Source organism: Eubalaena glacialis, chromosome 5 (genome assembly GCF_028564815.1).
Source record: "Eubalaena glacialis isolate mEubGla1 chromosome 5, mEubGla1.1.hap2.+ XY, whole genome shotgun sequence".
In the NCBI taxonomy this organism is placed as follows: Eukaryota; Metazoa; Chordata; class Mammalia; order Artiodactyla; family Balaenidae; genus Eubalaena; species Eubalaena glacialis.
This window is the reverse complement of record NC_083720.1, coordinates 67790366-67809929: the sequence shown is the minus strand read 5'-3', so window position 1 is coordinate 67809929 and position 19564 is coordinate 67790366. Positions and strand designations below refer to the sequence as shown.

Here is a 19564-nt window from a genome sequence, read left to right as displayed (position 1 = left end):
CATTGTCCCGACCTTCAGTGCATTCAGCTCCTGAGTCATACTTCTGTCTCTCATTGTGCTGTGGGCCCTGCACTTCGAACTTTGTCTGCATCTTGTTTGTCTGGCTGCTGTCCCAGCCTTCTCTCCAAGGCTCGGCTGGGACTCATGCTGCTGGCTTTCAGGCCACCAGTGCAGTTCATTCCACCTTCACAAACTCTGCACCAGGACTGCCAGATGGAGTCCCACGGGGAAGCCAGGACTTGACCCTGGTCCTCAGACTCCTTCAAATATGCCAGGGGGTCTAATCCTCTGTGGTTAGAGGAGTTAAGCAATAACTCACTTGTCCTGGGTTTTATCCTACCTACCCAGACAGTAACATTTGTCCACACCCTCTGTGTTGGCCATTTCCCTCAGCTCACCCGCAGGCTGTCAGCAGTCAAAACCCTTTATTTATTTAAAGAGGCTCCTGGTTATAATCTGTGCCTCCATGCTGTCTAACCATACTATTTCCTAACCATGGCCTGGACCTAAACCCCACCTCTCCACCTCTAAACAACCCAAACATTCATTAACATGTTTGTAAAAGGCCAACAGTTCGTGCCACTCCACACGAGAGACTCCATCCTCCAACTCAGCATCAACTAGGTAAGAAACAAAGTCCACGTGTGCAGATGTCTCTGGATCCAAAGCCTTGTCTTCAGACAAGCCTACCTAATCCAAAGGCAGGCAAGCGATATTACTCTATAACAGATTTACTCATATGATGGAGAGGTGGATGCCTATAAGAATCTTTGGAGCTAATGTTAGGAAAACACAAGTTGGTACCAAAGACCCACTTCAAGAGACTTAAGAGAGCATGATGCACATAAATTACATCAGATTCTGGCTCATCTGTTAACATCAGGAGAGGGCTAAGCCCAGAATCATTGGAGGAGCAGGTGCTAGAACACAAGAGAAGTATTTAGAGCCTGTCTGAGTTTGTATCCGTGAGATGCTAAACTAATTATGGTTTACCTAAGAGATGAGCTCTGATTTAGATTTAATAAAGGGAAAAGAGGTGGTGAGGAAAGTAAAGTATGAGAAGAGGGGAGAGACTCCACAGGAAAGAAGGTATGGAAACAGAAATCAGGGGATGTACAGGCTTCCCTGGTGGCATAGTGGTTAAGAATCTACCTGCCAATGCAGGGGGATCTTCTGGGAAGATCCCACATGCCACAAAGCAACTAAGTCCGTGTGCCACAACTAGTGAGCCTGCTCTCTAGAACCTGTGAGCCACAACTACTGAGCCCGCGTACCACAACTACTGAAGCCCGTGCACCTAGAGCCCGTGCTCCGCAACAAGAGAAGCCACCACAATGAGAAACCCACGCACCACAACGAAGAGTAGCCTCCGCTCGCTGCAACTAGAGAAAGCCCACATGCAGAAACAAAGACCTAACACAGCCAAAAATAAATAAATACATAAATTTATTAAAAAAAAAAAAGAAAGAAATCAGGGGACGTAAATTTCTCTTTGAAGAAAGAAAGGCAGTGGAGAGCAGAAAAAATAAACACTGATATGAACTATGTTGAAAATTGCTGCACAATAATCAACATTTGTACAGCAAATGTTGTAATTTTTTAAAGCACCTTATCCACATTATCCTCTTCAAATTCACAAAAAGCTTATGAAATAGGCAGGAGTTGTAAATTTTTTACTACCCCTTTAAAGAGAAACAAATGAGACTCAAGGAGGTTATATGATTTAAGGGGTGAAGAAAGGATTTGAGTCTCTAAAGCTTAGGCTCCAAAACCCCTGCTCTTTCAACTACTATTGTCTCAAACAATATTCTTCAAGTCACCAAGATAAGAGTGCATTCTATGTGATTCCATTTACATAAAGCTCAAGATAAGGCAAAATAGATGCTATGGTGATAGAAATCAGAACAGTGCTTTTCTATAGGTGGTTGACATTGACTGGGAAGGGACATGAGAGAGCTTTGTGTTCTGTATCTTGCTCAGGGTGTAGGTTACATGAATGTACACAGTTTACAAAATCCATTGGGTTGTATATCTAGAAGCTGTGCATTTCATGCATGTACATTTCAACTCAATAAAACAAAAATCAGTATCCAAATGACAGAACCTATCAAATGAATTCAAAACACAAAATCTTGATTTGAAGTTTATGTCTATCCCTCTATAAGTATTAAGGCTCTAGCTTATTTTGTGTCTGGAAACACTTCACAGAAAGCTCTTGAATCCATCATCACAGGAGCACTCTATGACAAAGCCCAGGTTCAAAACATAAAAATTGAACACTGCAGTTATTTTGTCAACAGCACAAATTAAATATATTCAAAATACCTCAGGGAACTAGGCCTAGTGAGGAAGATTGCCTGGCATGTTTCAAGATGTTGTCAGTAAATAGAAGCCCTGCTTTAACTTGGCACAAGCTGTTTTTGTTTAGAGGGAATAAGGGGAGAAAAGCTGCTTTTTTTACCACAACTTGGTCCACAACCTTCCAATTACTTGGGCCCAAACTCCTACATTGTAAAAGTTGGTTGGAGCTGAGTAGCAGCTACCAGATATTCCTTCTTTAACTAATTTGAAATTGCCAAGGTCCCCACCACTCCCTACTGCCCCAAGACTACTTATCTTTACTGCCTAACCCACCTAAGTGATTTGTTTTTGAATTTCAGATTCAAACTGTGAATAAATTCAAAACAAACACTAGAAGTTTTGCAGACAAACTGAATAGCATTAATGATTTTTCTTGAATAAAACCAACTGAATATAGGCTATACTTACTCGCAGAGAAGGATTCCATTTTCTAACCCTGTCCGAAAATCTTTATCACCAAAACTTCTGCCAGTTACTTGCTGGAAAAGAAAAAAAGAAAAACAGAGCATAAATTTTTCTTTTTTAATCAGGAAGCTCAGTGATTTTTTTCCAAGATATTTCAAGAGACTTGAAATAACTGGTGGCACTCCAAGAATGGGAAAAATCTGTTAGGTCTGAATTTCCTTTCCATGTGTAGCTTTGCTTAGATCAGCTAATCTTAAAGTTAGACCATTTCTTTGAAGTTTTTTTCCTATCCAATACCTTAAAAAATATCTGTTCTTTCTGATAAGGATATTACTTTTGGGGTTTGGCCATGATAAGTCAAGGCCACAGCCTCTTTCATCCTGAGGGTCTAACCCACACTTTCAAAAAAGCCTGCAGAAAGCACCACCTAAGGGTAAAGTATCAGACCTCCAAACCTTGAGAGACTAACATCAAGACTGGATGGAAAAAAGCCAATATCCATACTAACATGGTGTGAAAAAGGAAAATAAAAGCTGGCAAAGAATGAACTGTGCTGTGTCTGATAAAAACACAGTACTGATGGCCTTTCTTGATGCCTCTGGCTCTCAGCAGCCCTTTGGTCTGGGCACCAGGGCATTCATTTTTTCATTCAGTAAATATTTATTGAGCATCTACAATATGCCAGGTATATATGCATGCTATAAATCCTAAAGCAACCTCTAAAATAGCAAAAATTTAAAATACAGCTAATAAGCCAAGAAAGGAGATTAAATGGAATTATAAAAAAGATACTCTAACCATAAAAAAGAAAAAAGTAAAAGGGAATATGGAATAGATGGAATAAATAGAAAGCAAATAGCAATATTATAGACTTAAACCTAACCATGTCAATCAGAGCATTAAACATAAATGGTGTAAACATCCCCAATTAAACTAAAGAGATCATCAGATTGGATTAAAAAAGCAAGACCCAACTATATGATGCCTACAAGCAATGCACTTTAAATACAAAGATACGAATAGGTAAAAATAGAATAGAATAAGATATACCGTGCTAACACTAATCAAAAGAAAGCTAAAGTGGTTGTATTAACTTCTACAATAAAGAATAATACCAGGGACAGAGAAAGTCATCTTAAAACAAAGGGTTTAGGTTATCAGGAAAATAATTCTAGACACTTTTACACCTAATTTGTTTTTTTGTTTGTTTTTTTTAAAAAAGCTTCAAGATACATAAGCCAAATCAGATAGATCTGCAAGGAGAAATAGACAAATTCACAACTAGAGTCAGAGATTTAATATCTCTCTTTGATAACTGACAGAATAAGCAGATAGAAAATCAATAAGGATAAAGAAGGCTTGAACAACACTATCAACCAAATTGACTTAATTGACATTTCTAGAATATTCCACTCTACAACAGCAGAATGAACATTATTCTTCTTAAGTTCACAATGAACATTTATTGAAATTAGACCAATTTCTGGTTCAGAAAACTAGTCCCCACAAGCTTAAAAGAATTTAGTACATAAAAAGAATGTTATCTGACCACAACGGAATTAAATTAGAAATTAACAAGAGAAATGTCTATGAAAAAAATCCCTAACCCCAAGTAATACAATTCTAAACAACCCATTGATCAAAGAAGAAATTAAAAGAAATGTATTTCGTAGTGAAAGAAAATGGCAATATAAAAATGTATGGAGAGCTCCGGGGCTAGAGTGAGCGGAGGACGGCCGCGGCCGGTGGCCGAGCACGGAGGGGCCAGCCAGCGGGCCAGCGCTAGCGCCGAGCAACCGCCAGTACCCGCACAAGTACCCCGGGAACCGGCGGCGGCGTGTGCGTGTGGCCCGTGTGCGGGCGGCGGCGCGGGAGGAGCGCGGGTGGCATCATGGACGAGAAGGTGTTCACCAAGGAGCTGGACCAGTGGGTCGAGCAGCTGAACGAGTGCAAGCAGCTGTCCGAGTCCCAGGTCAAGAGCCTCTGCGAGAAGGCTAAAGAAATCCTGACAAAAGAATCCAATGTGCAAGAAGTTTGATGTCCAGTCACTGTCTGTGGAGATGTGCATGGGCAATTTCATGATCTCATGGAACTGTTTAGAATTGGTGGCAAATCACCAGATACAAATTACTTGTTTATGGGAGATTATGTTGACAGAGGATATTATTCAGTTGAAACAGTTACTCTGCTTGTAGCTCTTAAGGTTCGTTACCGTGAACGCATCACCATTCTTCGAGGAAATCATGAGAGCAGACAGATCACACAAGTATATGGTTTCTATGATGAGTGTTTACGGAAGTATGGAAATGCAAATGTTTGGAAATATTTTACAGATCTTTTTGACTATCTTCCTCTCACTGCCTTGGTGGATGGGCAGATCTTCTGTCTACGTGGCGGCCTCTCACCATCTATAGATACACTGGATCACATCAGAGCACTTGATCGCCTACTAGAAGTTTCCCATGAGGGTCCAATGTGTGACTTGCTATGGTCAGATCCAGATGACCGTGGAGGTTGGGGTATATCTCCTCGAGGAGCTGGTTACACCTTTGGGCAAGATATTTCTGAGACATTTAATCATGCCAATGGCCTCACGTTGGTGTCTAGAGCTCATCAGCTGGTGATGGAGGGATATAACTGGTGCCATGACCGAAATGTAGTAACGATTTTCAGTGCTCCAAACTATTGTTATCGTTGTGGTAACCAAGCTGCAATCATGGAACTTGATGATACTCTAAAATACTCTTTCTTGCAGTTTGACCCAGCACCTCGCAGAGGCAAGCCACATGTTACTCGTCGTACCCCAGACTACTTCCTGTAACGAAATTTTAAACTTGTACAGTATTGCCATGAACCATATTTTGACCTAATGGAAATGGGAAGAGCAACAGTAACTCCACAAAGTGTCAGAGAATAGTTAACATTCAAAAAAACTTGTTTTCACACGGACCAAAAAGATGTGCCATATAAAAATACAAAGCCTCTTGTCATCAACAGCCATGACCACTTTAGAATGAACCAGTTCATTGCATGCTGAAGCGACATTGTTGGTCAAGAAACCAGTTTCTGGCATAGCGCTATTTGTAGTTACTTTGCTTTCTCTGAGAGACTGCAGATAATAAGATGTAAACATTAACACCTCGTAAATACAGTTTAACTTCCATTTAGCTATAGCTTTACTCAGCATGACTGTAGATAAGAATAGCAGCAAACAATCATTGGAGCTTAATGAACATTTTTAAAATTAAGTACCAAGGCCTCTCCTCTACTTGTGAGTTTTGAAATCGTTTTGTTTATTTTCAGGGATACTGTTTAATTTAATTGTATGATTTGTCTGCACTCAGTTTATTTCCCCTTCTCAAATCTCAGCCTCATGTTGTTCTTTGTTACTGTCAGATCCTGGTGAGTTGTTTTGAACAGAACTGTTTTTTTTTTCCTCCCTCCTGTAAGACGATGTCACTGCACAAGAGCACTGCAGTGTTTTTCATAATAAACTTGTGAACTAAGAACTGAAAAAAAAAAAAAAATGTATGGAAAGATGCTAAAACAGTATATGGGGGAAATATATGGCACAAAACACCTATATATCAGAAAAAAGATCTCATATCAATAATTTCTGCTCCCGCCTTAAGAAAATTAAGCCCAAATTCATCAGAAAAAAAGGAGAAATTATAAGAGTTGAAATCAATCAAGTAGAAAACCAAAGAGTGACAGAGAAAAAAAATCAATGAAATCAAAAGCTATTTAGGATCAGAAACTGCTGCAGTTCTCGGCCGTGGTTAACAGTTGTTGTCAAGAGGATCCCAGGGCTCTTTGCTGGAGGGATGAGGAGCTGATGGGGACCCAGGGAGGGTTTCTTGGAGTCTCTGTGGAGCCCCTGGGCCAGTTCCCATAGTGAAGGCTGTAGGATCTTCCTTCCAGCCCCAGCAGCTCTGGTTGAGTCCACAGGTGCCCACCTGGCCTCTGGTTCCTGGGAAGAGTGGAGTTGTCAGCAAGAGAGTCCAGGTGCTGAGGCCCAGGGGGAAGATGCCAGCCAACTGGACTGCTCCTGGGCCATCCCTGGCTCTGACTACAGGGGGATGTGAAAACTCCTGTGAGCCGTGTGGCTGACAGGGTCTTGGTGCTCCAGCCTGGTGTCAGGCCTGAGCCTCTGAGGTGGGAGAGCCGAGTTCAGGACATTGGACCACCAGAGACCTCATGGTCTCACATAATATCAATCAGCGAGAGCTCTCCCAGAGATCTCTGTCTCAACACTAAGACCCAGCTCCACCCAACAGCCAGCAAGCTCCAGTGCTGGACACCCCACACCAAAAATCTAGCAAGAACACAACCCCACCCATTAGCAGAGAGGCTGCCTAAAATCATACTAAGTTCACAGACACCCCAAAACACACCACTAGACGTGGTCCTGTCCATCAGAAAGACCAGATCCAGCCCCACCTACCAGAACACAGGCACCAGTCCCCTACACCAGGAAGCCCTCACAAGCCACTGAACCAACCTCACCCACTGGGGGCAGACACCAAAAACAACGGGAACTACGAAGCTGCAGCCTGCAAAAAGGAGACGCCACACACAGTAAGTTAAACAAAATGAGAAGACAGAGAAATGCAGCAGATGAAGGAGCAAGGTAAAAATCCACCAGACCAAACAAATGAAAAGGAAATAGGCAGTCTACCTGAAAAAGAATTCAGAGTAATTATAGTAAAGATAATCCAAAATCTTGGAAATAGAATGGAGAAAATACAAGAAACGTTTAACAAGGACCTAGAAGAACAAAACAGCAAACAAACAATGATGAACAACACAATAAATGAAATTAAAAATTCTCTAGAAGGAATCAATAGCAGAATAACTGAGGCATAAGAACAGATAAGTGACCTGGAAGATAAAATAGTGGAAATAACTACCACAGAGCAGGATAAAGAAAAAAGAATGAAAAGAGTTGAGGACAGTCTCAGAGACCTCTGGGACAACATTAAACACACCAACATTCAAATTACAGGGGTCCCAGAAGAAGAATTGAAAAAAAAAGGGACTGAGAAAATATTTGAAGAGATTATAGGTGAAAACTTCCCTAACATGGGAAAGGAAATAGTCAATCAAGTCCAGGAAGCACAGAGAGTCCCATACAGGATAAATCCAAGGAGAAACATCCCAAGACACATATTAATCATACTATCAAAAATTAAATACAAAGAAAAAATATTAAAAGCAGCAAGGTAAAAGCAACAAATAACATACAAGGGAATCCCCATAAGGTTAACAGCTGATCTTTCAGCAGAAACTCTGCAAACCAGAAGGGAGTGGTAGGACATATTTAAAGTGATGAAAGGGAAAAACCTACAACCAAGATTACTCTACCCAGCAAGGATCTCTTTCAGATTCGACAGAGAAATTAAAACCTTTACAGACAAGCAAAACCTAAGAGAATTCAGCACCACCAAACCAGCTTTACAACAAATGCTAAAGGAACTTCTCTAGGCAGGAAACACAAGAGAAAGAAAAGACCTACAATACCAAAACCAAAACAATTAAGAAAATGGTAATAGGAGCATACATATCGATGACTACCTTAAATGTAAATGGATTAAATGCTCCAATCAAAAGACACAGACTGGCTGAATAGATACAAAAACAAGACCCATATATATGCTGTCTACAAGAGACCCACTTCAGACCTAGGGACACATACAGACTGAAAGTGAGGGGATGGAAAAAGATATTCCATGCAAATGGAAATCAAAAGAAAGCTGGAGTAGCAATTCTCATATCACACAAAATAGACTTTAAAATAAAGACTATTACAAGAGACAAAGAAGGACACTACATAATGATCAAGGGATCAATCCAAGAAGAAGATATAATAATTGTAAATATTTATGCACCCAACATAGGAGCACCTCAATACATAAGGCAAATGATAACAGCCATAAAAGGGGAAATCGACAGTAACACAATCATAGTAGGGGACTTTAACACCCCACTTTCACCTATGGACAGATCATCCAAAATGAAAATAAATAAGGAAACACAAGCTTTAAATGACACATTACACAGGATGGACTTAATTGATATTTATAGGACATTCCATCCAAAAACAACAGAATACACTTTCTTCTGAAGTGCTCATGGAACATTCTCCAGGATAGATCGTATCTTGGGTCACAAATCAAGCCTTGGTAAATTTAAGAAAATTGAAATCGTATCAAGTATCTTTTCCGACCACAACGCTATGAGACTAGATATCAATTACAGGAAAAAAATACTGTAAAAAATACAAACACATGCAGGCTAAACAATACGCTACTGAATAACCAAGAGATCACTGAAGAAATCAAAGAGGGAATCAAAAAATACCTAGAGACAAATGACAATGAAAACATGACGATCCAAAACCTATGGGATGCAGCAAAAGCAGTTCTAAAAGGGAAGTTTACAGCAATACAATCCTACCTCAAGAAACAAGAAAAATCTCAAATAAACAACCCAAACTTACACCTAAAGCAATTAGAGAAAGAAGAACCAAAAAACCCGAAAGTTAGCAGAAGGAAAGAAATCATAAAGATCAGATCAGAAATAAATGAAAAATAAATGAAGGAAACAATAGCAAAGAACAATAAAACTAAAAGCTGGTTCTTTGAGAAGATAAACAAAATTGATAAACCATTAGCCAGACTGATCAAGAAAAAAAGGGAGAAGACTCAAATCAACAGAATTAGAAATGAAAAAGAAGTAAAAACTGACACTGAATAAATACAAAGGATCATGAGAGATTACTATGAGCAACTATATGCCAATAAAATGGACAACCTGGAAGAAATGGACAGATTCTTAGAAAAGCACAACATTCCAAGACAGAACCATGAAGAAATAGAAAGTATAACCAGACCAATCACAAGCACTGAAATTGAAACTGTGATTAAAAATCTTCCAACAAACAAAAGCCCAGGACTAGATGGCTTCACAGATGAATTCTATCAAACATTTAGAGAAGAGCTAACACCCATCCTTCTCAAACTCTTCCAAAATATAGCAGAGGGAGGAACACTCCTAAACTGATTCTATGAGGCCACCATATACCAAAACCAGACAAAGATGTCACAAAAAAAGAAAACTACAGGCCAATATCACTGATGAACAGAGATGCAAAAATCCTCAACAAAATACTAGCAAACAGAATCCAACTGCATATGAAAAGGATCATACACCATGATCAACTGGGGTTTATCCAGAAGTGCAAGGATTCTTTAATATACGCATATCAATCAATGTGATAAGCCATATTAACAAATTGAAGGAGAAAAACCATACGATCATCTCAATAGATGCAGAAAAAGCTTTTGACAAAATTCAACACCCATTTATGATAAAAACCCTCCAGAAAGTAGGCATAGAGGGAACTTACCTCAACATAATAAAGGCCATATATGACAAACCCACAGCCTACATCATTCTCAGTGGTGAAAAACTGAAACCATTTCCACTAAGATCAGGAACAAGAGAAGGTTGCCCACTGTCACCACTATTATTCAACATAGTTTTGGAAGTTTTAGCCATGGCAATCAGAGAAGAAAAAGAAATAAAAGGAATCCAAATTGGAAAAGAAGAAGTAAAACTGTCACTGTTTGCAGATGGCATGATACTATACATAGAGAATCCTAAAGATACTACCAGAAAACTACTAGAGCTAATCAATGAATTTGGTAAAGTAGCAGGATACAAAATTAATGCACAGAAATCTCTTGCATTCCTATACACTAATGATGAAAAATCTGAAAGAGAAATTAAGGAAACACTCCCATTTATCACTGCAACACAAAGAATAAAATACCTAGGAATAAGCCTACCTGAGTAGACAAAAGACCTGTATGCAGAAAACTATAAGACACTGATGAAAGAAATTAAAGATGTTACAAACAGATGGAGAGATATACCATGTTCTTGGATTGGAAGAATCAACATTGTGAAAATGACTATACTACCCAAAGCAATCTACAGATTCAATGTAATCCCTATCAAACTACCAGTGGCATTTTTCATAGAACTAGAACTAAAAATTGTACAATTTGTATGGAAACACAAAAGACCCCGAATAGCCAAAGCAATGTTAAGAAAGAAAAATGGAGCTGGAGGAATCAGGCTCCCTGACTTCAGACTATACTACAAAGCTACAGTAATCAAGACAGTATGGTACTGGCACAAAAACAGAAATATAGATCAACGGAACAGGATAGAAAGCCCAGAGATAAACCCATTCACATATGGTCACCTTATCTTTCATAAAGGAGGCAGGAATATACAATGGAGAAAAGACAGTCTCTTCAATAAATGGTGCTGGGAAAACTGGACAGCTACGTGTGAAAGTATGAAATTAGAACACTTCCTAACCCCATACACAAAAATAAACTCAAAATGGATAAAAGACCTAAATGTAAGGCCAGACACTATAAAACTCTTAGAGGAAAACATAGGCAGAACACTCTATGACATAAATCACAGCAAGATCCTTTTTGACCCACCTCCTAGAGAAATAGAAATTAAAACAAAAATAAACAAATGGGACCTAATGAAACTTAAAAGCTTTTGCACAGCAAAGGAAAACATAAACAAGATGAAAAGACAACCCTCAGAATGGGAGAAAATATTTGCAAACGAAGCAACTGACAAAGGATTAATCTCCAAGATGTATAAGCAGCTCATGCAGCTCAACATCACAAAAACAAACAACCCCATCCAAAAATGGGCAGAAGACCTAAATAGACATTTCTCCAGAGAAGATACACAGATTGCTGACAAATACATGAAAGGATGCTCAACATCACTAATTAGTAGGGAAATGCAAACCAAAAGTACAATGAGGTATCACCTCACACCAGTCAGAATGGCCATCATCAAAAAATCTACCAACAATAAATGCTGGAGAGGGTGTGGAGAAAAGGGAACCCTCTTGCACTGTTCGTGGGAATGTAAATTGATATAGCCACTACGGAGAATAGTATGGAGGTTCCTTAAAAGACTAAAAATAGAACTACCATATGACCCAGCAATCCCACTACTGGGCATATACCCAGAGAAAACCATAATTCAAAAAGAGTCATGTACCACAACGTTCATTGCAGCACTATTTACAATAGCCAGGACATGGAAGCAACCTAAGTGTCCATCTACTGATAAATGGATAAAGAAGATGTGGCACATGTATACATGGAATATTACTCAGCCATAAAAAGAAACAAAATTGACTTATTTGTAGTGAGGTGGATGGACCTAGAGTCTGTCATACCGAGTGAAGTAAGTCAGAAAGAGAAAAACAAATACCGTATGCTAACACATATATATGGATCTAAAAAAAAAAATTGTTCTGATGAACCTAGCGGCAGGACAGGAATAAAGACGTAGATGTAGAGAATGGACTTGAGGACACGGGGAGGGCGAAGCGTAAGCTGAGACAAAATGAGAGAGTAGCATTGACATACATACACTACCAAATGTAAAATAGATAGCTAGTGGGAAGCAGCTACATAGCACAGGGAGATCAGCTCAGTGCTTTGTGACCACTTAGAGGGGTGGGAAAGGGAGGGTGGGAGGGAGACACAAGAGGGAGGGGATATGGGGATATATATATACATATAGCTGATTCACTTTGTTATACAGCAGAAACTAACACAACATTGTAAAGCATTTATACTCCAATAAAGATGTTTAAAAAACTCTTTATTTGAAATCAACAAAATTGATAAACCTTTAGCTAATAAATTTGATAACCTTTGGTTTTTAGCCAAAAAAGAAAGACACAAATTACCAACATAAGGAATGACATGATATCATTACAGATTCTACAGACATTAAAAGGATAGCAAAGAAATATAAATAAATCTGTGACAATAAGTTCACCAACTTAGATGAATTGAATAAAATTTTTGACACAAGCATCCATAGTTCACTCAACAAAGAAATAGATAACCTTCCCAAAAGAAGACGCCAGGCCCAGAAGGCTTACCTGGTGAATTACAGCAAATATTTAAGAAAGAAGTAATGCAATTCTACACAAACTCTTCCAGACAATTGAAGAGGAAAGAATACTTCCCAGTTCATTTTATTAGGGCAGCATTACTGTGATTCCAAAACGAAAGACATTATAAAACAGATAACACACATATACACACACACAGAGGAAATATGCAAACACCTTATCTCTTAATGGTGGGAATCAGATGTGATCTTTATTTTCTTCTTTTAAAGTTTCCCTCTTTTCCTAAAACTTTCTCCAGTTAATACATATTACTTTAATCATCAGAAAAACCAAACAAGGTTTTTTCTTTTTCTTTTTTTTTAAAGAGCAGCCCAAGGAAACTAAGCAGTCCCAACTCTTCCTTGTAAATCAGAGTTCAAGTTCTATTATAAGACATCCTCATTACCACTCCTACTAGAAAGGCAATCCACAAGCCAATATAATATACCACCTCAAAAAAATTCCTTTGTTAATATCCTCTCATTCTTATCTGAGAAAAGGTGAGAAAATAGATAAAACGTAGTTCCTTACAGTTTGCAAATATCTAGCTTTTTCCGCAAAATAAAAAATTAAGAAAGGAATTAAAGAAAGTCTTTATAAAGCTAAAGTTTTAACCACAGACTTAGAACAGCATAGCATTTTCTTTCGTGAATGTATTAGTCCTGATTTATATTCTCAAAACGTTACTAATATTCTCTATAAAACTAACCTCCATTCAGTGAGAAGTGATTAGAAAGTTTTAAAAACATTTTTTTCAGATCTTTACATTTTTGTTAAAAGTATTATATTCTAGTGCAGATGGTGCTAACATTGAGAACCCAAGCTCGTTTAGCTACATTTATTACAGAATTTCTGGCTAAGTTAAGCCAGGTCCCTCTCCATCTACTGGGCGAAGATGATAAGCAGGGCTGAGATAGAAACACAAATGAGACATGGCCACTGCATGCAGAAAGCTCACAGATGGGAGGAAAGCAGATATCTAAGCTCCTACCATAAATAGAAGGTAACAGAACTATTGAGATTTTAAGAAAATATTGGTGGCCCATGAACCACCTAAAATTCCCATGTACTATTTAAAATTATCTTGCATGTGATGCATGGCCACTAAAAAATTTCAAGTAGAGTCGATTTAATAGTCCAAAGTCAGCCTGCTAATCAAGATGTAGTCTGATTAAATTCAGTTTCCTAGACTCCTAATTGTGGAGGTGGGAGCAGGCACCACGCATTTGGAGGAAGGTGCTCATTTCCACCTCTGTTCCTCCTCATCTGCCTCCTTCCCCACTCTTCTGTGTCCATCAGGTCCCAGCATAGCTTTCACACGGCTCTCCACTGATCCAAGTGCCACCCGTTCTTCCAAGCCCAGGTTACTTAGTGTAGAGGCACCTGGACCTTTGTTAGGAGGGTCAACAGCTGAATAGACTCCAGAAATTCAACAAGGACTGAGCCACTGAACAGTCTGGTCCTTAGACCAGCACCAGCTGCAGCCGCAGCAGCATCTTCACCTGGAATTAACGTTAGATATACAGACTCAGTCCTCCCACCTTCCCCAAGACCTACGTAATCAGAACAAGTGTTTAAAAAAGATCCCATGTGATTCATATGCAAAGTAAATTTTACAAAGCCCTGACCTTGCATACTAAACTAAGCCAGCAGTTCAGTCTAGAAAGGTTGGACCCTCCGTTAGAATCAGGATTTTGGATGACTTGTCTCAATGACCCCTCTCAGCAACATCTTTATGATGTATTTACAGTGTCACACGTTGTACAGTTTAACTATAAAGACTGCTAATTACTGTTTCCTTTGTAACAGCATAAGCCATTACTATAAAAACAAAAAACAAACCAAAAAACCAGCTGCCAAGAATCAACCGCCATTACCAACAGACCATGAGCAGGGGAAATGAAAAGTGACTGCCAAACTCTTCACTAACTTTCCCACCTGGGCCCCAACTGATGGAGGACTCAGTAACCTTCCAGACAAGGCACTGACCAAGCCATCAGCTCGTGATCACTCTCCAAGGACACAGAATAGGATGGGAAGATTAATAGAGCCTTAAAGAGGATCTCTGATGGAGATCTGGGATGTGGGGTGGGTGGGGAGAGAGCCCAGGTTCAGAAGCATTCAGGGGCTAACAGGGGAAGAGCAGCATGAAATGTCAAGAGCAATTTATCATTCCCCCAAATCCTGCTCTGCATACCTTGCTGGTCCTCATCCATCCGATCAATTAGTCCTAGCAACTCTACCCTTGCAGCTGTTCAGCTTAGTTATACTTGACCCCACTCTTTCATACCCAATCATATCCACCAACAAATCCTGTTGATTCACCCTTCAGAATTTAGCCAGAATCCAACCACTTCTTGTGGCCTCCACTCTACCACCTTACTCCGAGCCATCATCATCTTACACCTAGATAAGAGTCTCCTAACTGGCTCACTGCTTCCACCCTTGCCTCCTTCCATCTATTCTCAACCCAGCAGCCAGGGTAATCCTGTCAAGTACTCCACTCAAACCCACTCCAATACTTCCCCATCTCACTCACAGTAAAAGCCAAAATTTTTACAGTTCTCTGAAGGTATTCAACATAAAAACAAACAAGGAAAAAAACCCTACTAGAGGAGTATGGACAAAACTGTTGGACACCACCATGATTTTAAGGGTAAACATAACGAACTTGCATACCTCTCCCCCATTCATGGTGATCCTCAGTACTTACGGTGGCAATTATGTCACCAACTATGCCCTATATGCCTTTCAGAAGAGTCCAATGTCAGATTTTGTTTCCTACTTTATGGTTTAGGATTAATTCACTTTCATTACTAACCAAAATATTTGTTGCAGGAACATCCTGTGTAAGATTAAAATAGTCTATAAATAGGTAATTTACCAAAACCTCGATGGTTTAAAAGGAAAAGCTTCCTTCTACCTTAGCAATCAAACCAAAAGCAGAAGCAAGAGGACATCATGATGTATCATCACACTATTTTATGCAAGTAATTATTGAGTAATAAGCTCATCTGGACTCGATTTCCTTCCCATAGAACTAAAAGGTAATTATGTCTCTGAGTTTGTCCATGTCAATGGCACTGCTCTAGAACATTCAGATAACTGAAATATGGAGAACTTTTTAAAAAACCAGTCTAATAAAGAAAACCACACAATTTTATGGTAACATTTTTACAATGTGTTTATAATGTAACACACTGACACTGTATGTCTTAATGCCTCATTCTGTTAATTACTTTGTTACCATCATTACTAAATAGTTGCCATGAACAAAGACTGCCAAGAATCAGTCTTTCAGCCTGATCATTACCATTTATACAAATTGTATTTCAGAAATATTTTCATTTATCTTCAGTTGTTTCTTGAAAACAATCTGGAGGACAAACTGCAGTCCACTAATAAACTGCAGGTCCGAAGGGATTTTAAATAAATGTTGGAGGAACTTCCCTGGTGGTCCAGTGGGTAGGACTCTGTGCTCCCAATGCAGAGGGCCTGGGTTCAATCCCTGGTTGGGGAATTAGATCACACATGCATGCCGCAACTAGGAAGTCTGCATGCCACAACTAAAGATCCCACATGCCACAACGAAGATCCTGCATGCCACAACTAAGACCTGGCACAGCCAAAATAAATAAATATATATATATATTTTAAGTTACAATTCAAAAAAATTAAAAAATAAATGTTGGAAATCCTATTATAATGATCTTAAGAAGTGATTCTATTGGCTGGCAAAACAATGGTCCCTGCATTCAAGAAATAGAAAAAATACAAAATTTACTAGATTTTGACTTAATCTTTGAAAGACATGGACATTTTCCCTAAATTGTTGTACAAAAACAGGTACACTTTTTAGAAGGTTTGATTTCCTCCTACCAACAGTCAATGAAAATCACACCTCTTTAATTCACCAGAGAAAATTATTTCTAGTTCATTATGCTCACTTCTCTTCTGATAATATTTGACTTATTTAACAAAAGAAGTATTTCTTTTTAAACCTAAATTGTAAAACAAAGCAGAAGAGAATTGCTCTTATTTTTCACATTTATTGAGAAATAAATCCACTGCTATTTCTGTCTCCTTAATAGGGCTGCTAGAAAAATCAAATCAAAATTCTATGGAGAAGAACACAGCAAGGAGGCAGCTGTCTGCAAGCTAGGAAGGGTGCTCTCGCTAGAGACCAATCAGCTGGCATCTTCATCTTGGACTTCCCAGCATTCAGAACTTCCCAACTGGCCCAGAAAGCTGTTTTCTCGGTTTTCCGCCAGCTCATTAGCCACAGGATCCAATCCATTGCCAGCACAGGCTGTTACAACTCCAACCTGGGTCCAGAGATGGGCTTTGGACTGTGCAGGCATAAAGGATAATAGTTTAAAAAAACAAACACACCAGAGGGCAGACAGCAGAAGCAAGAAGAACTACAATCCTGCAGCCTGTGGGACAAAAACCACATTCACAGAAAGACAGACAAGATGAAAAGGCAGAGGGCTATGTACCAGATGAAGGAACAAGATAAAACCCCAGTAAAACAACTAAATGAAGTGGAGATAGGCAACCTTCCAGAAAAAGAATTCAGAATAATGATAGTGAAGATGATCCAGGACCTCGGAAAAAGAGTGGAGGCAAAGATCGAGAAGATGCAAGAAGTGCTTAACAAAGACCTAGAAGAATTAAAGAACAAACAAACAGAGATGAACAATACACTAACTGAAATGAAAACTACACTAGAAGGAATCAATAGCAGAATAACTGAGGCAGAAGAACGGATAAGTGACCTGGAAGACAGAATGGTGGAATTCACTGCTGTGGAACAGAATAAAGAAAAAAGAATGAAAAGAAATGAAGACAGCCTAAGAGACCTCTGGGACAACATTAAATGCAACAACATTCGCATTATAGGGGTCCCAGAAGGAGAAGAGAGAGAGAAAGGACCCGAGAAAATCTTTGAAGAGATTATAGTCGAAAACTTCCCTAACATGGGAAAGGAAATAGCCACCCAAGTCCAGGAAGCGCAGAGAGTCCCATACAGGATACACCCAAGGAGAAACATGCCGAGACACATAGTAATCAAACTGGCAAAAATTAAAGACAAAGAAAAATTACTGAAAGCAGCAAAGGAAAAATGACAAATAACATACAAGGGAACTCCAATAAAGTTAACAGCTGATTTCTCAGCAGAAACTCTACAAGCCGGAAGGGAGTGGCATGATATACTTAAAGTGATGAAAGGGAAGAACCTACAACCAAGATTACTGTACCCAACAAGGATCTCATTCAGATTCGATGGAGAAATCAAAAGCTTTACAGACAAGCAAAAGCTAAGAGAATTCAGCACCACCAAACCAGCTCTACAGCAAATGCTAAAGGAACTTCTCTAAGTGGGAAACACAAGAGAAGAAAAGGACCTACAAAAACAAACCCAAAACAATTAAGAAAATGGTCATAGGAACATACATATCGATAATTACCTTAAATGTGAATGGATTAAATGCTCCAACCAAAAGACACAGGCTTGCTGAATGGATACAAAAACAAGACCCATATATATGCTGTCTACAAGAGACCCACTTCAGACCGAGGGACACATACAGACTGAAAGTGAGGGGATAGAAAAAGATATTCCATGCAAATGGAAATCAAAAGAAAGCTGGAGTAGCAATACTCATATCAGATAAAATAGACTTTAAAATAAAGAATGTTACAAGAGACAAAGAAGGACACTACATAATGATCAAGGGATCAATCCAAGAAGAAGATATAACAATTGTAAATATATATGCACCCAACATAGGAGCACCTCAATACATAAGGCAACTGCTAACAGCTATAAAAGAGGAAATCGACAGTAACACAATAATAGTGGGGGACTTTAACACCTCACTTACACCAATGGAGAGATCATCCAAAATGAAAATAAATAAGGAAACAGAAGTTTTAAATGACACAATAGACCAGATAGATTGAATTGATATTTATAGGACATTCCATCCAGAAACAGCAGATTACACTTTCTTCTCAAGTGCACACGGAACATTCTCCAGGATAGATCACATCTTGGGTCACAAATAAAGCCACAGTAAATTTAAGAAAATTGAAATCATATCAAGCATCTTTTCTGACCAAAACGCTATGAAATTAGAAATGAATTACAGGGAAAAAAACACAAAAAACACAAACACATGGAGGCTAAACAATACATTACTAAATAACCAAGAGATCACTGAAGAAATCAAAGAGGAAATCAAAAAATACCTAGAGACAAATGACAATGAAAACACGATGATCCAAAACCTATGGGATGCAGCAAAAGCAGTTTTAAGACGGAAGTTTATAGCTATACAAGCCTACCTCAAGAAACAAGAAAAATCTCAAATAAACAATCTAACCTTACACCTAAAGGAACTAGAGAAAGAAGAACAAACGAAACTTAAAGTTAGCAGAAGGAAAGAAATCATAAAGATCAGAGCGGATATAAATAAAATAGAAACAAAGAAAACAATAGCAAAGATCAATAAAACTAAAAGCTGGTTCTTTGAGAAGATAAACAAAATTGATAAGCCATTAGCCAGAGTCATCAAGAAAAAGAGGGAGATGACTCAAACCAATAAAATTAGAAATGACAAAGGAGAAGTTACAACAGACACCGCAGAAATACAAAGCATCCTAAGAGACTACTATAAGCAACTCTATGCCAATAAAATGGACAACCTGGGAGAAATGGACAAATTCTTAGAAAGGTATAACCTTCCAAGACTGAACCTGGAAGAAATAGAAAATATG

At 38.8% G+C, this 19564-nt stretch overlaps 1 protein-coding gene and 1 pseudogene across 8 annotated transcripts in view; one reads left to right on the top strand and one right to left on the bottom strand.

The window, feature by feature from the left end:
• The window catches only part of LIMCH1 (LIM and calponin homology domains 1), a 350076-nt gene that overhangs the window by 195793 nt on the left and 134719 nt on the right, over positions 1–19564 (bottom strand). For all 8 annotated transcript variants that reach the window (XM_061192222.1, XM_061192217.1, XM_061192215.1 and 5 more), the window contains exon 2: positions 2770–2840. In XM_061192222.1, coding sequence (XP_061048205.1) covers positions 2770–2840 — 71 coding nt within the window. The remainder of the gene's footprint in view (positions 1–2769; positions 2841–19564) is intronic.
• Positions 4651–5905, top strand: LOC133092112 (serine/threonine-protein phosphatase 2A catalytic subunit alpha isoform-like; annotated as a pseudogene).